This window comes from Aphis gossypii, chromosome 3 (genome assembly GCF_020184175.1).
Source record: "Aphis gossypii isolate Hap1 chromosome 3, ASM2018417v2, whole genome shotgun sequence".
NCBI classification, from domain to species: Eukaryota; Metazoa; Arthropoda; class Insecta; order Hemiptera; family Aphididae; genus Aphis; species Aphis gossypii.
This window is the reverse complement of record NC_065532.1, coordinates 1,402,734-1,423,886: the sequence shown is the minus strand read 5'-3', so window position 1 is coordinate 1,423,886 and position 21,153 is coordinate 1,402,734. Positions and strand designations below refer to the sequence as shown.

Here is a 21,153-nt window from a genome sequence, read left to right as displayed (position 1 = left end):
ATTATCATTACTATATGATGGCTTCGGCGGGCGGACAGTGGTTGATAATAAGTCGTCGCACGAACTCTGCAGCATCACCACTACAATATACTACTTATAATATGGCCATTTTTACTTATCATCATTGTTGTTGTACTAATATTATAATCCATAGCTACTTAGGTATATCAGATGTCACATAATTTTTTCACGAAAATAAGTCAATATCCCGTACATGATGGCTGTGTATGTGTTGGTTTACTTCAGTTTGAAATTTATTAGTTGTTATATTATAATTTATAAGATAGTAAAAACTTATAAAGGAAATCTTGTCTAACACATTACTTCTCTTGTATATTTTAGATTTTGTTTGTGCTACATTTTTTATATAGTGATTTTAGTCATTAATAAATATCGTGAAATAGTAAATAGTAAACTAATGGTAGATATATGAAATAAATATAGATACATAAATCGTGATTCGTATTGATCAAATATCTATGTATATAATGAAAAATAACACAAAAATATACGAATGACTGTACATATATAAAGTATAAGATAAATATATGATATACGTCCTTATTATAAGTATATAATGAAAACTATTAAATATTAAAAAGACGAAATTCGTATCATAAAAAGTTAAAAAAAATTAATTTGTAGACAAAAAGATAAAAAAGCGAAAATAGGTAGGTAGTCAAAATAAAGTTTGATAAGTCTTTCCTAAATCACGTCCGTGATGTAACGTTTCATTACATTCTATATGGGGCTACTATAATAGTTTGATACTGTATTGAGATATTCATCCGTTGAAGAATATTGTTATATTAGTATATAATATTATCATATTATGATATTGATTACAAAGTAAAAACATTTTTAATTTTGCTCGTGTCATTTTAGAAGTATTTATTTCTTATACTTACTTCACAATCAGCATGAAAATATAGACGTATAAATATCCATTATTTTTCTACAATTATTTTTGATTGTCATTGTCATTATTCGCATTCCATGTAGATATTTTACATTAATGTGATTAATGTGATTGCAAATATAATGGATACCTACATAAAATCTATAAATTGGGTACATATCCATCCATTTATTTTAAGAGTTCATTTTCATCGGTTACACTGTATTCAAATACTTAGAACCAGATTGCATTCCAAATTCGTATTGATATTGTTGAACTTGTTTGATATTTTTAAACCAGATTCAAACTGGATTGATATTTTTAAACCGGGATTTGATGTAAGCCCTCGGCTATAAACCATTTTAAACCACTTATATCCTACACTGTCATTTCCTGTAATTCTAGGTGTAAGCTGATGCGTTGAATTGAAATTTTTAATTATACTGAAACCAACGAATAAGCGATTTAACATTTTTGATGATCTTGTGCGATTCAACAATTTGTTAACAAATAGATATGTAAATTGTTTTAAATAAGTAGGTAGGTACTGCAATAGCTGCAAAATAAGAATAATAATATACCTATTAATATATTCCTCAAACACACTGTAATTTTATATTATAATGTTTATATAATATGCGTTTAAATTTTAACCAAAAATTATTAAATACAATTAAACATTATAACTAATTGCAATCCAATTTAATTATGAATCACGCGAATACAACTATAATTTTGTATAAGCTTAATATAGCTTTGAAGTATAATAAAATACATTATTCGTATCCGCGACCATTTAATTCGTCGTTGCCGTTAATATTTGTATAATGAAAATATATAGTAGATACTTCTTAAACTCATATATATGTATTAATCTGCGTAATGAAATGTGTTTAACACTATGTAATCGATTATCTTATATGTAAGAACGATTTTGTAAACCTACACATGCAATGGTTCCAACAATGCCATGGATTTCACTAAACAATGATAAAAATGAAACACATTATTTTAAATTAAAAATTATAGGTAAATAGCTTATAAAATATGAATTATAAAACCAAAGATCTAGCTATTTTATTTAGTCAGACACTTAATTGATTATTTATAATGGTTAATTTTAATTTAATAATACATAAGAATAATAATTATGATAATATATCATTGGTACCTACATATCTTTAGAGTTGAAAACCTTTGGAAATTAAAATCTGATTTTTGAGAAATTAAACTGTTAACAAACATAATAAGTCGTTAAATCTCAAATATAATATTATGATGATTTATCAAAAATGCATTTATCGAAACATGTATAGGTATCCATTTATTAGTCTTATACGTAAAAAACAACATTATACCTACGGGATGAAAACCTAATTGAAAATTAATCCAAGTAGATAATATTCGACTATAAACATTAATGATGTTATGTGTAGTAAAACTGGTGAAATAATCAAAATAATGTAACGTTCCAGTCGTTCCACTCATTTTAAATGGTCTTAAACGGCCAATATCGTGAAGAAATTATATTATATACCTACCTAAAAAAATAACCTTGAATTTGAAAATAAATATATTTAGATTTAAATTAAGTTTAATGAAAGTTAGAGAAAAATATGAATATATTTTCAAAAACGAAAATTATGTAATAAACGTATATATATATAATTTATATAGCATAATCATATATTATAATACATTATTTATATATCTTGATTTTGGAACCCATACTTTAGTAAACATAATGTTTTATTATGGTTTTTATTTTCTAATGGGTTTTTAATTATATAAGATATATTTAAAAACAATACAACATAAATGTACCTACGTTAAATTAACCTATTTAATAATAAATTAATAAGTAATAGTTATATAGATTGCAGGTACCTATATTATAAACTTGACATTTGCGTATTTCAAACTTCCTTCAGTACACACCGCTTCAAACAAACAGGTACTAAATAAATCATGGTTCATGAATAATCCTGATATATTTTATTGGCTGGAATATTATTGATTTTTATATCGTTATAGAATATATATATTTAAAAAATATGTCTACCTACCTTCTTTCAATAAATATCATTCATTTTTATTTTATATTATTAACCTTATATTATACTACTTACCTTAGATATATGTGTATATATATTATATATATATTATATAATCTATACTATAAAAGCAAGTCTCGATTTTTTATCACGCATATAAATCCACATCTTTATTTCATTTATTTTGAAAAGGGATTATAATAAGTTACACAAAATAAGTTTTGTGTCTCTTGTAAAATTTAAATTTTGATGTATATGTATTATACATTACAATATATTAAAATAATTGTTTAAAGCGTATAGTTAAGCAATCGCCCACGACCTACCTCAGAATGTGTATAGAATCGACGATGAATCAATTATTATTATCGACGTACCTATATGAGATGTGACAACGGCTCGGTGCTTTGAACAGTCTTGCGGGTTTTGAAGTCCGCGTTCTAACTACAACTGACGTACTTAATCTTGAGATTCGAGTAGTTAAGTTAGGTTAAAATGTATTCAATAGTAATAATAACCACTAGAAAAGTAGTATAGTAAGTCAGTATAGCGCTGATTGACTGTGTGATGAGAAAACCTACAGAAAACCATACCCAATGTAAAATATTGTTGTTTAATAATCATTATTAGTGTTGTTCATTTAACGACGTTAAAATATTACTATTATATAATACATTTCTCGGATGTAAAAATTGTTTTTATTATCTATAAGTATATTTATGAGTATTTATAAACACCTTAAATCATTATTATTTTTCATAGGTATAAGGTATGTACACTTTATAGCATTGTATGATCAAAATAACTATAAAACAAATAAACAGCCCCAAAATTTGCAAACAACTATCCTCGGCGGTGGAGCATGCGGGTGACACCTAGTACTATAATATAAGTAGTTTTATGACATGTTTTACAATTTTATTATTTAAAATATTAATTATTTAATAGGTAACGTAATTTAATTTTTAAACTTAAATTCATTATAAAGTTGAAAATAATTAAGAATTTAGATATTAAATGTACTTTTTATACATACCTTTATCTTGAATTACTTTTTTTTTTTGAATTATAATACAACTCAATATATTTTTATTATTTATTTTTTTTATGTCAAATTATTGGAATAAAATTAATAATTGCACATTTATGTTATTTGATATCAAAATATCTTCATATAAATATCGGTATTCGATAGTTTAAACTCATAACAATTAAGGTCATACGATGCCACTTCAGGAATTGTTTTGATAAATTTTATATGTGTAATAGTGTAATAGTATACTCGTATATTACATTTTTCAAAAAAGTTTGCTGCAATATTAGTTAATAACTTCAATTTAAAATATTCTTATTCCTATTTTCTAGTAATAGATTTCTAATAAAAAAGAAATTTAAACCAGTCATATTATATTATATAATACCTATTGCTTACTTAGTTTTAAAGTATATCGTATTCGGTAATCGTACAAATCATAATTAAATCTGAAATATTAGACCTATCCGTTATTAGTATACTATTACTATAATAAATATACCTATAGGCTATAGGTAATTAAAGTTAAAATGTATGGCATTAGTGGCCCAATCATTATTATTTTTTTCTCGTAGGAATTCAAGACAAGAACTATGACAAATATAATCTTAATTTTTACTTATTTTAAGCGCAAATATCAATCACAGCGTCCAAAATTAACTATTATTGTTAGAAATTGTATTCTGATTTTAACCTTTTCAGTACTATACTGTCTACGTGTGGGTCACCGAGGGGCACTAGTGATAGCGAAAATTAAGAAATAATAGTTTAACAGTCTATTGAATAATTTACTAAACACTTTATTTTCAACATTAAATATGATAAAGAAACATCAATATTATTGACTTTTTCAAGTTCACAACAAAACCAAGTTTTTGACAGATTTATATTTGAAGTGTTAACCTAGATATAATCACTGATTCTCACCTTTTTTGAATTTGCGGGTCACTTAAACTTTCAATATGTGGACCATGTCGATTTTAGGAAGACATTTTCTTATTTTGATTATTTATTGTCAATAAATGTCACTTTTTTTCACGTAAGTACTTACAGTTAATTAACTTACTTTAATTATTTTTATAATTTAATTGTACTATTAATACATAGATATTTTTTCATACACAAGTCATTATAAATTATAATTAATATTTACCTATATAAATTATAATACGATGTTTGAGATTAATTTTCCTTTATTCTAGAATGTATACTGTTGTTCAAAGTAACAATGGTATAATATGCATTTTATCACTTGAAGACTACTTTTTTGATATAGTATTATTCGTATATTATATTGTATTATAACTTTTTGATTAAAAAATATGAAAATGAAAAAAAAAAAACTTTGGAAACGTGGACCATCGAAAACAGACCTACGAAATCGATTGTTATCACTGATTAATATATATAGAAAAAAGTTAAATTTTTATGCATACCTTTATAAGTGCATGCATAAAACATGAGTGAATTTTTATTTTTAAATGGTATTGTATAATATTGAACTTTGTCACTTGAAACATTATTACTCCATACTTTAATAACATAGGTACTGATCCATTGATGAATATTAAATGAAATAAATATTATAATTTTAAGTATACGAGGATGTTTATAAAAATGGGTATTTCAATTTTTTTTTTTTAAATAGGTAATTAGTTACACAAGTCTTTCATAAATAAATATTTATTTAAAATTATACACATAAATATAGTCAATAAAAAAAAATTGGTTAAATAATTAAATAAATAAGTACTTGAGTTAAGTGAATAATATTATATGTATATATTATTATACATAACATGATGTCCCGTGAAGATTTAATCATTGCGATATATCCTGAAATAATAGAAATATCATAATTCTATTTTTTTCATTTTTATAAGACTCACAGAGGCAAGGACTACGAGTATTTCATATTTTAATTTAATATAATGTTTTAATAAAAAAGTTAAAACATAATTTTTTATTAAATAATTTTCAAAAAAAATCAAAGATTGAAAAGTTTATTTTTCTGAAAACATCGTTTTATTTTCATTAATTGTATAGTTCATAATATTTTTTCTAGTTTCCAGAAAAATTATAAGGATGTTAATTTAAAACTAAATAAAATGTTTAAACGTCAAAATGTTCAGAAAAATAAACTCTACAATAGGTTATTTTTGATTTTTTTTTTGAAAATAATTATGAAATGAAAAATTATGTCCAACTTTTTTATCAAAAATTAAAATTAAATTAAAATATGAAAACTTTTAATTCTTCTCTGCAAGTCTTATGAAAAAAAGATAGAATTATGATATCCTTAATTTTTATTGTTTTAGGAGGTATAGTAACAATTATTGGTAAATCCTCACGGGGCACTTAGTATACTTATTAAATATTAATGATTATAAATTGTATTTTAAAACATGACCCACTTTACTAATGTAAATAATTTGTTGAGTACCTAATAATGTATAATGGATAATTAAAACTACATTAATTGAACACGCAATTTCGAAAAATTAGTTGTTGTATGGTTATTTGTAGTTGTTTGAACGCAACTTCTAAAGTTGATTTAGCCCACAAAGTAATCTTATTTATATTGAAATTATTAATTCTTGCTAACTCTTTTTTTTATTGCATAACTTTTCTATATGGTTCACTATTTTTCTTTGTATGATGTACTTATATATTATTAAAATAATGTGCATAAACTATAGGCCCAGAATGGTTTGGTTTTGCAAATTCTTGTAGGAAAATTAACATAAAAGACTTTTATAGTGAGGTGAAAATTTGTTTTGAGATTTAATATACATACTTTAGAGATTATATATTTTATGGAATTTCTTTAGCCTTCCATTAGGTATTTGTAATTTGTTATATTATGTCAATTTAAATACAAAATTTAATTATTATTTACAAAAATAATTTTTAAACTTCTGAAATTTAACCTTATTAAAAAAAATTAAATGTGAAGTATTTTGTTTTGAATCAAAACACTAATAGTTTCCGTTTTATAATTTATCATTGTTAAATATAAATCCAATTAGTGTATCTTTTTTAGAAAAAAATCAATACTTTCAACAAAATATAATGATTTTTCTTAACATCAATTTTGAAGTGGCAGTTTTTCAACTTATCCCTAAATTTATGGAAGTCGATCTTCAAAGGTGAAGTATATTTTTAGTAGATAGTAACCAAAAAAAGTTTGGTTACCCCTGTTGTATAAAATATAGGTACAAACATATTTTATATCTGGTGTACAAAATTTATTTTTGATTTATTACTTATAATTGTTATTTATCATATGGTTAATAATTTAGAACATACATTTTTAGATGGAAATTGATTATTGAACAATTTATTGTGTATATATAATCCATGATTACTGTAGGTTAACAGAAAATAATATCAGGAAGTTGGTAAAAGATTATCTTCATTGGTACTCATTCTCTGAAAAAATCTGTTTGAGTATACTTATTCATAGAATTGAGAATATTGTCACTTAGACACTTTGTATACAATTTCTATTTAAAAAGATTTTATGCTATATACGATAATGGTTCAAACTCTGATAAACATACGAGTATATAGGTAACAATGTTCGTCATACATATCTGTGATATCTGTCATATGATGGTTTAAAATTGTTACTCAAGAATAAATCATGGATTACAAATGTATATATTATTATTTACTGCTGACCAAATTCCAACAACTATATGTATCTATATGGGATTCAAGTAAAATCAATATTTATTACTCCAATATTTTACTTATTCAATATAAAAATCCAATTTACATATGAATAATTAATCAAAACTGTATAATAAAAATGTATTATGAGAGAGAAATACACGAAATGTACGTATCTTGATCCTCTCGTAGACAGAGACGTATTTGGGAATTTTGCACCCCAGGTTATCTGTACCCAAATGACCTAGGTACCGTATTATATCAAAATGCTCTCCAAAATTTATCATCCGGGGCCCAAGCCCCCCTGTTCCCCTAAATATGTCACTGCTCGTAGACCAGCCGTAGTCCATTTAGATTTTGAAATGACTGACCGAAACATTGAAAAAATACATTTGGAAATCATATATATATACTTAGCCATGGTTCCGATCTTCTAGGTACTTCCAATGAAGTTGTATTCTGGTAGTAAATTTAATCTATAATTGGTAGAAAGAGCTCAAAATTGATAATTCTTATACTATATTTTTAAACAATCGGAATCAATTTAAGTTTCAATTATCTTATTAGTATAACATGGAGATTTTATAGATTCAAAAAATTTGTATTGTGTTTAGTGGAAATAAAAAACAATTCGTACCTACCTATTTGACTAGATAATATAGTAAGGTTAGGTAGTAATAGTATATACTGTATATTATACACACTATACATATTTGATATTATATTTGTGTTTATTTTATAAAAGTATATATTAAGCTGTATTAAATATATATTATATAATAATTTGTATCTATTTTATCAACTCATATTTTATTAAAAACAGCAAATTTCTCATTAAATATTTTTAATTGTTTTTGAAGATGTTTAATATACTCACGATTACCTAATGCCATTGAGCTTATCCAATCGTTCAATATCGTATATTATATTAATTACAAAAAAACTAAACAGGTACCTACCTACCTATAATAAATCTATAATAACGCAAGGGCTGGGTTGTAGGCGTCGTAGCTGTAACGTAACGAAAGTAAATGTTAGTAAAGTTGTTCTTATGTTTTCAGGGGTGGCGATAAAAATTAAAATTAAATTGTGTTTCTTACCACTGAACTAAATACGTACACATACGTGATATATACGTAAACGTATTTAGTTCAGTTAAAAGTAAATATTTAACTAATTATTACACAGAATTTTTTTTTTTTTTTAATAACTATTATCAATTTTATAAGTTTAAAGTTAAAACTCAATACTTTTAGTTTAAAAAACATTTAAAATCTATTTTGGTTGGGTTTGATTATTTCATATATTTTGTCGCTAACAGGTAGCGCTGAGACTCAAAAAGGAAGATCACCTCCATATTACGAACCATATCTTTTCTAACCGCGTTAACAGCACTCCTACCGTGTTATAAACCGTCATCTCAACCAAAGCGCATGGCTCATAGCAATCGTTATCGTTGTCATGGTTCCAGTATTTCAAAATGCCTCAACAGATTTTTACAATGAAATTTATTGTTTGTACGTCGTGCAGAAGTCTATAGTAGACCGTCTATTAGTGCTGTGTCCAACGTTCATTAGTCGCTAGTATTAATTAGTAAGTAGTAAATTACTGATTACTATAATATAGTGTCCGCGATTCCGTTTTTTTTCTTTTAGGAATAGCGAATTGAACTGTAGAAATGCCGGTTTCGTGATTTCAGCAATCAGCGATGTAAACAGCAGTTATTACCTACTGCATTTTATTTCAGTGCCATTGAGGTAGGTATTAACGATATTATTATGTATAGTGTACAATTTAGCAGCACTGTAATTTGGCCCTTAGTCAGAGATGAAAAAAAAAAATTTTAATATTTTAAATTTCTCACTCTTTCATTTTGTTCATTATTATAAAAAAGTAATTTTTGTTAAATTTGATAATGATTGTTCACCCCCTTCGCGTGCCCCAAGGGGGCTAAAAAATGCAAAATAGGGGTTTTTTTGTCGTTTTTTGAGTTTTATCAGATAAATATTGCACTTATCGATAAAATGTATATAACTTAAATTATAGATATTTATATTTTTAATAATAAACATATTTATACAATTTCTTATAAATTTATTATTTTCCAAGAAAAATGATAAAATACAAAATTTTTAATTTATTTAAATAATTTATTTTTCTAAGGTTATTTACATTTATTAGAATAATGGTTGGTGATATTTATGATAATTTAATAGTTCTTGGATAAAGTGCTTTTTTTACAATCTGGAAATTTCTGACGATACTCGTTGACTACTTGCAGTAAATATTGCTTCTGATCTTCGTTTTTGGTTAATAGCTTGTTATGTAAGTCTCATTTAATGTCCCCTCTCGCTGTACACGATCATTTGTTCCATTTCATATACCTTTCTCTTCCTCTAACTACTATCTTAACTCGCCGATCATTCGTCTTATGCGCATTGCCAACACTGACCCTTCATTCTCTCTCTGATATTGAGCCACGTTTCCATAAGCTACTAAAACTGTATTATTATATTATATTCATGTATTAAAGGGTTCGTCCCGTATTGTAATAAATAAATAAATAAATAAATAAATAAATAATCTTCAATCAACTTAACTCCTCTCTCCGCAATATCATTTACTACATTTATATTATTTACCAATTCTTTACTTTTTTTGTACTGGTCATTTTCATTCCACAATTTGGGATCTAAATCTAAAAAGTCCATCGTTATACCAAATCTATTAAAAAAATTACTAGATTGGATAGATATGAAATCGTTGATATCTTTATTAGCAAAATCGTATATTTCATTTGGTTTTAAAATTATTCGTTTGTTGGCTTCTGATTCGATATCACGAGACTGCATAGCTTTAACCATTTTTATTTTGGTTTGTGATGACACTCTGTCATCAAAAAATGCTAATGAAGTCGCTTCTGGTGTTAAGTACCATAAATGACCACACATTTTTTTTAACGCTGACTTAGAAATTTGTTCATCAATTACCTCATACAATATTATATCTTTAATAAATTGTAAATCCATGTTTGGAGCTAGAGCAGCAGCTCTAGCACAAAACCATTGTTTTATATATATACGAATTATAAAAATACATATGTCACGCAAAGCATTATTTTCTTTTAAAGTTAATTTAAATTCATTACGAAATAAAAATATTTTTATAGAATAAATAGCTTTTGACATCCATCGAGCGTGATGTATTGGTCCAGGAACTTTGAAAAATATACCATTTGGAGGTGTTTGACCAAGAAATATAATAGTTAATTCTAGCAGCTCCTTATAGTCATCTCGGGGTTGATATTGTTTTAATTGATTTATACAAAATATTGAAAGTTCTTCCTTTAAATGTTGTAATGATTGAAAAACAAAAGTATCTTCCAATCCAATATGAAAATTTTTAACATTAATGTTAGGCCAACATTTTTGAAAACGTTTAAAAATCGGTACATCTGGGGCAGATGCAATATCAATCTTTATTTCAAAAGCACTTCTTAATACAACTTCAAGTATATGGTGTCTGCACGGTAAATAAAGAATTTCACGTTCTAACTTTTGTTCTAGTAATATACCAGCACCTTTTAGTCGACCGGTATTAGATGCAGTTGTATCACAACATAATGCTTGTACGTTATCGATTAAACCCCAATTTTCAAGAGCCTGATACACTGCTGTTGCTTGATTTTCCCCCGTGCCAGATATAAGTTCTGGTACACCAAGCAACTGCTCTATGCCTTTATATGATACAATTATTGGTAGGCGGTCAACCAATTTTTTTTCGGATAATGAGGGAAGAAGTTTACCATCCCAATGAACAACACATGGACCTATTTGAGATGGGTTGAAATTAACTCGAAGTGCTTCTATTCTATTTTTACGAAAACGTTGTCGAATAGAATTTACTGATGTCCGATTTATTATTAATTCATTTATATTAATACCGAATGATTCTGCAGTTGCAAATAATATATGAACCGCATCTCGATCGCTTATCTTACACCTATCAAGAGCTGCAGCCATTTTATCGGTTATAAAATTAGTTTTACCTCTTAATTGAAATAAATTTGGTTGTTCTATAACCTCTTCCTCTGATATTGTGTTAAAATTGTGTTCTTCTATTTCATCAGAATCACTACTTGCAGATGAAAAAACAAGAGTCTCACTATTAACAACTCGTTCTGAAATAATTACAAAAAATTATTTATATTTATAATATTGTAAATATTGTAAATATTAAAACCATCATTCACAAATAATCTAGGTACCTGAAATTTCCATGTCTTCATATACTCTTTTTTTTCTTTCCAACTTATTTTTCAATTTTTTTTCAATGCTTTCTTCAAGTTTTTGATTTTTCCTATCTATTCCCAACAAACAACCGGGTCTTCCTTTAGTCCTTTGAGCAATTAAAAATTGTTTATCACTTTCTATTTTCATTATGTCTAAGGCACGAGCATGAGCGATATCAAAAATATCATTAAACTTATTAACGAAAATTTCTTCATTTTTTCGATCTTTTGCTGATTTTCTAGTCGAATGTTTTTGTAAATTTCTCCACTCGTTATATAATGACTCAACTTTTTTCAACAAGTGATAGTCTTCTCTAACGGGAATACGTGCTTTTTCCCAAAATATAATGACTTCGCGGATCACTAATTTAGCACTGTCGCGTAAATTTAAATTTACTTTACGCATGTTAAAAAAGAGAACACTTAACACCTGTTTTATTGAAGGTAACTTACTACCTATAATTTGATTCGAAATATGTCCAACTAAAAATATTTTATTGGAATCACGAAGATTTATTTTTGATGACGACGTCATAATAATAAATTTTAAAAAATAAGAATTTAAACGAACGGTATTTATAATATATGAGTAATAATTTCTTATGCAAAAAATTAAAATTGTGTTTAATACATAGGTATGATGACAATTAATAACAATGGTTTGTGTCAAACTGCCAAATATTTGATAGCCTTGCCTCTACTGTCACAATATAATATCATTATCGATAAAATTATCTAATCTTAAATGTAAAATATCTGCCATTTGCCGATTCCAATATAATACTCTAACGTTTCGTTTGCCGTTTACCTATACTTAATAACTATTAGATATAAAGTCGATTAGGTATAAATTTATATTATCTACATTTTACTCGTACGCATTGTATTATTCTCTTAAAAACGTGATTATAAATTACACTACCTATTGTGATCTTATAATTATCGATAGATCAATTGTATATACTTTTATTTTAACTTACCTGTGACAATAGAACATTAACTCCAATACAATTTACACTTATTAACTTTTTTTTGGAGATAAAATTTTTGATCATTTTTATACAGGATATTTTGTTTTATCACCAACCGTTATTCTAATAAATGTAAAAAAGCTTATAAAAATAATTTTTTTAAATAAATTAAAAATTTTGTATTTTATCATTTTTCTCGGAAAACAATATATTTATAACAAATTGTATAAATATGTTTATTATTAAAAATATAAATATCTATAATTTAAGTCATATATATTTTATCGATAAGTGCAATATTTATCTGATAAAACTCAAAAAACGACAAAAAACCCCTATTTTGCATTTTTTAGCCCCCTTGGGGCACGCGAAGGGGGTGAACAACCATGATCAAATTTAACAAAAATTACTTTTTTATAGTAATGAACAAAATGAGGGGGTGAGAAATCAAAAATTCGCGAGTTCAAAAATAAGGGCCACCCTTAAGCACATATAGCTTGGTTTTTTCCCTGTATATTTGGCTCGTCGGATAAATAGTAGATAATTTTATTATCAATTAAATAAAACCTTACGTTGCAACTCTCGTGTACTGCGTGTCTGCCAGCCAGTGTACTGTGTAGTTCTGTCCAATGATCAGCAATGTTGTACGTTCGACACGAGGAAAGGATGGTTATTGTGTACAAGACGTATCTTCTTAATCTGACAAGATCATTTTAACCTTTTCACTTCGCTGCTCGTACAAAGATTTTGTGCCCACCGATTGCCCGAAATAGCGTTTTAAATTGACATTGTACGCTCTATATTCTAGTGTGAACACTATGTTTCTGCTGAACAACATCTGGAGTTGGGTGACCGGAAAAACCGATGTGCCCGAGCTGCCAAAAAATATTTGTTTTGAAAAAGATGTAACGCCAGAAAATGATTTTTGGGTAAGATCTGTCGTTGGACTCTCTATTTGTATATTACTCTTGTAATATATATCTCTACTAATATGTTGTGGTTTTATGTTTAGATATCATGTATATTAAACCCATCGTTAGATGTCAGATACGTAAATGGTAGAGTGACAAAAATATTGGACACTGACAAGTGTCTCATTGACGATAAATACCACTATCAACCGAAAACCGAAAAAGAAATTCGAAACTTCCCATACATAGAGGTTAACAGTCCTGTCAGGATATCTCTTTATAGAGAAAAAAACTCTAAAAATGCAGAATGGAGGGTTGCAAGTTGTTTTCTATCCAGAGACGGTCCTCGTTATCAGCCCAATGTGTATGTTCTTTAACCGCATGTTTAAATAGTTAAATTACCAACGAAAATTGTTAATTATGCTAATAAACAATAATTAATATAATATCTTTAGAATCAGATCAAATGAGTCTGTTCGTGTTCTTCTTGATGATGTTGAACCAACTTCTCAAATTGATGATATTGATGATGTCAATATCAATGAAAATCAAATGACTATTGAAGTGTTAGGTGACATGCCAAAAGTAATTGGTTTTGAACAAGAAACTGTTATACAGGTATTAATATTTAATTTTTCTTTTGTAAACTAATTTATTATTATTATTTTACTTATATTTTAGTAAAAAATAATAATAATAAAGTTGATTTAAGATAAAATATTAAAATATATATTTCATTTTATATACTAGATATTATTTAGAAATAACAGTTTTGTCGAGGAGAAAATATTAAATGATTATCAAACCATGTTAGGAAACAAAGTACAATTGTCAATTGTTAATAAAAATAAGTTGCCTATAATAATTGGAGTGCAGTCAGAATATATTTTTGATATTACTCTCAAAGGAAAGTATGTTATAAGTCCATGTACCTACATATTTGTATTATAATATCCATTAACTAAAAATAATTTTAAACAAATTTGATGGTTGTTAATATTGTACTTGATTTTCTAGATACTAATAGTTTTTTTTTTTCAAGGTATTTAGGAAAATCTTATGAAAGAGTTGAATTTATTTTTAAAGATGTTACTTACAAAGTAGTCATAAGCATTGATGTTACTGATTCAAGATTAATTCTCCCAGGTAATTCAGGTAGTTATTCCAGGAAAGAAATTGATATGCAGTAAGTATTATTTTTTAAATAAAAAACAATCAATTTATCACCAGCTTGTAATTCATTATATTTTAACAATTACAGAAGGTTATTTGAATTACAAAATGATCCAATAGTTCCTGGTGTTCGAAGTGGCACTAAAACACAGTTTCCTGCAGTCCGTTTAAAACAATGGAATATTCCATCTCAGTTGTCAAAATGTTATTGGTCAGAAGATGGAAAATTAAATCAGTAATACAAATTTTATTTAGATTTATATTTTAAAATCACTGTATACTTTAATAATTTTGATCATTTAAAAAATACGTAAACTGGCTTCAAAAGTTTTCTTGTTAAATTTAGTTATAAGTACAGTTTATGTATACTTATTAACAAATATTACTTAACTACAAACTTCTAGGAGAGTAACAAATACTATGAAGTTTACTTACAATACAGATCTGTATAAATAGAACTAATAGTAATCAGTAATCACTTAGTTAAATTATGAAGTATTTATGTAATCATTAACAAGTGAATGTAGTCAAACAACTCTAACATAGTTACAGATTATTGTTCTGTCTAGACAACTCCAATAATTTAAATATAATAAAACTGTTGTTTCAAATTAATTTAACATAATAGTGCTTACAAATTATTATTATTATTTTTTAATTAGAATACCATCTGAAATTAAAAGTAACATTCAAAAGTTTTATCCTGCTGCTTTTGAAGTTCTTACCTACGAAAATTACAAAGCAAAGTATCATACTATTTTATTTATGGATGAAATAGAAGTAAGTATATTTACCAATTTGTTAAAAAGAGTAATTGATACTACAGTCTACAACTATGTAAATACTATTTATAATCAATGGTAATATATTTAAATTAGAAAAAAAGAATGATTCATCAATTTATTTAAAACAATAAAATGAGAAATATCGTATTACTAATTAGTAATTACATATTTAATAATAGACTTGCTCTTTATATTTGACACTGTTATGAATCTATTGCTATTTTTAATCTGGGTTTCCCGTGAAACTTAATTTAATATAAATATATAATGTATTTATTTCTCAACTTTTGTTTATTCAAGTTTTAATTATGCAAACTATATTTTTTAAATTATATCAATTTTTATCAATTTTAGATTACAGCAGCTCTTCAAAAATATGCACAAGAAAGAACACATTTTGAGACTGCTGGTGAATATTTAGTTCTAAAAATACCTAACCTTTCTAAGCAACGACCTTCTTTAATTGTTGGTGATCGAATAACAGTTACAGATCCACCAAACTGTACTAAAAGATTAGGTAAATATTTTTCTAAACAGACTTATATCTATTGGTTTAATTTATATATTTTATGAACAACTATATTCTAATACTGAGTAATTTAACTATTAAAGTAATTTCTAAAATTAGGTAATCGTTTTTTTTTTTTTTTTTTTTTTTATTATTATTATACGTTTAATATTTATGAAGTTTTAGTTTTTGATTGAATATGAGTGATTGTATTGATTGTATTTTATTAGAAATTTTACGTTAAAATGATTAATTTGTTACTAGGTGAGTGTGGTCGCTATGAAGGCATAATTCATAAGGTTTTAGCAGATGAAATATGGTTGAAGTTCGATCCTGTATTTCATAGTATATGTGGCCATTGGGATTATAGTGTGAATTTTTTCAATGCTAGAATGATGTATCGAAAACAACATGAAGTAATCGACGATGTGTGGAAAAAGAACAGATTAGGCGAATTATTCTTGTTTCCATACTGTGATTCCTTGGAATACCGGCCATCAAAATTAAAGATCCTAAACCATGATAAGATAGACACAAATAACACCAATGAGGATAATTTAAAAAAGATAGCAATACCCTGTTACCACAACCAAAGATAGTACAAAAAATCAGATGGTTTAATAGTAAATTGAACTTTGAACAAAAAAGTGCTGTCATTAATATTCTGAAAGGTGAAGGAAGACCAATGCCATACATTATTTATGGACCCCCTGGGACTGGTAAAACAATAACAATGACAGAAAGCATCATTCAAGTATATAAAGAATTCCCTAAAAGCAAGTTAGTATTTTAAAATACAAATATATTTTTGGGTCATCAGAACATTTAGGCTTTACTTATAATGCTTAACTAAAATTGTTATAATAGGTCTTTTGGAATACTGGTTGGTAAACTTTCTTATATTAACTGTTTTTAGATTATTGATTTGTGCTCCAACCAATTCTGCTGTTGACATGTTACTGTCTAAACTTATAGATTCTGGTTTATTTGATACCACTATTATGAAACGTTTAGTTGGCCATAATCATTTTATTGGTTCAGCTTATAACATGGATTATGATGAATATTGTGTTTTACCAGAACTTGAGAATTCGCAATTTAATGATGGCACAGAAATAGGTAACAGAAAATAATAATTCTCTAATTCTGTATTTGATAATTTATGTTTTATGATAATTATGTTATGTTAAGCCACTTTTATTATTTACATTAGGGATGTATTAACATTAATTACTCTGGAGATGAAATTTATCTATATTTTAAAAATAATTACTTTAATTTAAACACATACATTTTTTTTAGATTCTAGGTTAATTAGAAAACAAGATATTCTCAAGCTACGAATAGTTCTTTCCACTGAAAGTACAGCTGGATTGTTGTATATGATGGGTTTAAAGAGTGGAACCTTCACTCATATATTTATAGATGAAGCTGGACAATCAACAGAACCAGAAATATTATTACCACTTTGTATGTGTCTTGTAATTAAGATTGTTTTTTAAAAATATTTTTATTATTGAAACTGATTTTATAGCATTTTTGGATCCATACCGAGATGGACAAGTTGTATTGGGTGGAGATCCCAAACAATTAGGACCTGTGGTCATGTCATTTTTAGCAAAAGATTGTGGCCTGGGACTGTCCATGTTATCTCGTTTTATCAACTACCCATCATACCTGAGAAATAATGATGTTTTTCCTGAGCACAATGGTTATAACCCAAAACTTATTACACATTTAACTCATAATTATCGAGCTTTGCCAGAAATTGTATTGAATTACAATCATTTATTTTATCAATCATTATTAGTACCAACTGTGAGTAATAATAACAAATTTGTAAGATATACCTAATAATATTTATGTAATGTTCTTACTTTATTTACTGCTTATTTAGATTTTGAATGATAACTCTCGGGAAAGAATATTATTAAACAATTTGAATGAAAACGCTCACTGGGAAATAGATTGTAAAGGACCCGTTATTGTGCATGGTGTAGTTGGTGAAGACAGCCAAGATCCCAATAGTCCTTCATGGTTTAATCCTCATGAAGCTTCTCAAGTCTTATTGTACTTTACTAGATTGATAAAGTCTGGTATATCTGCTAATGATATTGGAATTATTACCCCATACGCTTCTCAAGTAAATAATATCAATGTATAGTTTCATACAAACTCATATTTTAATTATTTTGTGTGTGTGATTAAGGTTTCCAAAATTAATGAGTTACTGAAAATGTATCATCCAGATATAAAATTACCAAAAGTAGGCACAGTGGAAATGTTCCAAGGTCAAGAGAGAATGGTTATTATCATATCAATAGTTAGAAGCAAATCCATAGCTGGAAGTCAAAAAGATAAAACATTTAATCTCGGTTTTCTTATTGCTAAAGAACGCACTAATGTTGCATTGTCTAGGTCTAAGGCATTGCTCATAATTATTGGAAATCCATCAACAATGCAAAAGAATTACTGTTGGAGATATGTACTGTCACAAGCAATTAAAAATGACAACTATATTGGGTGTAATGTTACTGAATATTCAGACTAAACATTAAAACATTCTCAATTTTTGCAATTTAAATTTTGTTGTTAAAATGATTATTAGCTAATAAAAGATATTAATTAGCTAAATTTAAAAGTATTCTCATTATAAAAATGCATACCAAATGAGTTGGCATTTTAATTTTAAATAATTAGTTTTTATAGTCGTTGATAATAATAATAATAAAATGGAGTAATCAGATGAAAAAAAAAAACAATTTTTATAGGAGATTACTTATAGTCTATGACATGGGCAAATATTTGATAGAATAGTATATGCATTGAAAAATTATGAACCGAGTAGGAGCTAAGTTTTAAAATGTACTTTTTTTAAAATTTTTATATCTGGTCACCATATTATGCTATATTAGATACACCTAATATTGATAAAATAAAAATTGTATTCTCGTGGTGTTATAGATTTTTTTAATATTTTGTTCAGTTTTTTAATCAGCGATTAAAATATATAATTTTTTTTTTTTTGAATAGGTATTTTTAAATTAAATGTTATGAGTAGGGCTCGGAAGTTGATGACCTTAAAAATAATAAAAAATGACCGAAAAATTACAAATATTGGTTTTAAATTAATAAAAATACATTATTTTTAAATATTTTACTATAAAATTCTATATAAATTTATCAAAGCTTCGAATTACTCAAAATATGACATAAAAATGATAAAAATCTCATTAAAATAGGAAAATAAAAAATTACAAATATTTGTTTGTGGTAATTTCCAAGTTTTAAGTTATTGGCATAATGGTCGACAAGAAATGATAAGAAGTGAACTAGTGTGAAATAAGTAAAAATGTGGAAAAATGTCAAAAAATAACTTAAAAAGTAATAAACACCAGAAAATGCAAAATGAAAATAAGTCATTCAGATTCACATGCTAATGAAACAGAATTATGGTTAGAAAAGCATTGTCTAAAAATTTCCAAAAAAAAAGTACAAAATGCATCAACTTCCGAGCCCTAGTTATGAGGTATGTTTCACAGACGTGTATATAGATCTGTGGTATGTGTTAAAATATAAAAAAATAAAAGACAATAATAAAAACAAGATATTGCTAATCAACGTGATAATTTTAATAATGCACTCATTTTGATTTTAAGTTTGCTAATTTTAACTCCATGACATGTTCTTTAAGATATTTTGTTTAATTAAGTAGGGTATTGATTATCTCTGATTCCAAATAACTTAAAAATCTAATTTTTTGAACTGAATAAATACACAAATCAAAATTAAGTCACCAATCGACTTACAAAAACTGAGTATAGTTTGGAAATATAACAGGAAACTTTTTTGATTTTCACCTTTTAGTGGTGCACTTTAATAATTAAATATTTTCTCTGCCTTAAACACTTAATTGATTAATCTATCTTCAAATAATTTTGGATCTACACAATTTTCCCTGCCACTTTAATTTACACCAATACTACTTATGGGCTTACATCTTTTTCATCTTTATTGATTTTCAGAAACTTAAACACAATTGATAGAACTTAGAGTTTTTTGTATTAGGAATCTTGTTTTGTCTTAGTTGATATATTTACTGTATTGGTCTATCTAGAATCTAGATTGGTAGTAATTTTTTAAGTTAAATGATGTTTTAACTAAACTTTATCTTTCTCTAGTATTTTTCAAGGGAGCCTTTTAAGATCTATTTTTTTTATTAAATAAATAATTGAATAATTGATTACAAAGGCTAAAATCTTCTAATAACCAACAACATCAAATTCTTAAAAAAGAATTAGCTCCTCAATAGATTGCATTCTTCTTTAAAACAAACTTAATATTTTTTGTATTTGGTCAAGTATCTAGGACTACTCCTTAATATTATTATTTAATTGGACATCCTTGTGATTATTCACTCTTCCATAAATAACTTAAAATCTATCACTATAATCTTTACACCTAGAAGTTAAAATCAAATTTCATTTAAATTTTTTTAAAAGAATCTTTAGATGCATCAAATCACTTTTTATTGATTTTCCAATATTAAAATAAAATCTTAATCACATGGATTACATGAAACTTAATCAGAAATATCACGTGGTATGGTCAAATAAAAAAAATTAACTGACTTTTCAAAAAATAATAATTGTAAATATGTATGTACTTAATATATTAATTGTCAAATATATGAATGTAGAAGTAGTCAATAAATATAATAAATGTATAGTAAGTTAAAAAATATAATAAATGTATAGTAAGTTAAAAAATAATAATAAATAATAATATTATTGAAAAAATAATAAGTAATGTATATATATATATGTACCTATCACAAGTTTATTCAACTTAGAA

At 26.0% G+C, this 21,153-nt stretch overlaps 2 protein-coding genes across 2 annotated transcripts; one reads left to right on the top strand and one right to left on the bottom strand.

The window, feature by feature from the left end:
• Positions 1 to 9,297: 9,297 nt before the first annotated feature.
• Positions 9,298 to 18,883, top strand: LOC126550630 (probable RNA helicase armi). The gene is given in 16 exon segments (XM_050202525.1): positions 9,298 to 9,417; positions 13,731 to 13,851; positions 13,935 to 14,197; positions 14,289 to 14,451; positions 14,584 to 14,744; positions 14,876 to 15,019; positions 15,095 to 15,241; positions 15,669 to 15,786; positions 16,146 to 16,308; positions 16,564 to 16,854; positions 16,857 to 17,079; positions 17,216 to 17,418; positions 17,602 to 17,769; positions 17,834 to 18,117; positions 18,197 to 18,442; positions 18,509 to 18,883. Coding segments are annotated over 15 exon segments (3,027 nt in total). The 5' UTR covers positions 9,298 to 9,417; positions 13,731 to 13,740; the 3' UTR covers positions 18,851 to 18,883.
• LOC126550632 (uncharacterized) lies at positions 9,847 to 12,640 on the bottom strand. The gene is made up of 2 exons (XM_050202536.1): positions 11,928 to 12,640; positions 9,847 to 11,840 (listed from the first exon to the last, which is right to left on the bottom strand). Exons 1-2 carry the CDS (start codon positions 12,484 to 12,486, stop codon positions 10,156 to 10,158), a joined length of 2,244 nt encoding a protein of 747 aa, XP_050058493.1. The 5' UTR covers positions 12,487 to 12,640; the 3' UTR covers positions 9,847 to 10,155.
• Positions 18,884 to 21,153: the final 2,270 nt, after the last annotated feature.

Coding starts and splice junctions, on each gene's coding strand:
- LOC126550632 (XM_050202536.1), bottom strand. CDS start 12,486: ATGACGTCGTCATCAAAAATAAATCTTCGTGATTCCAATAAAATATTT. Junction 11,841..11,927: donor TGAAGACATGGAAATTTCAG/GTACCTAGATTA, acceptor TAATTATTTCAG/AACGAGTTGTTAATAGTGAG.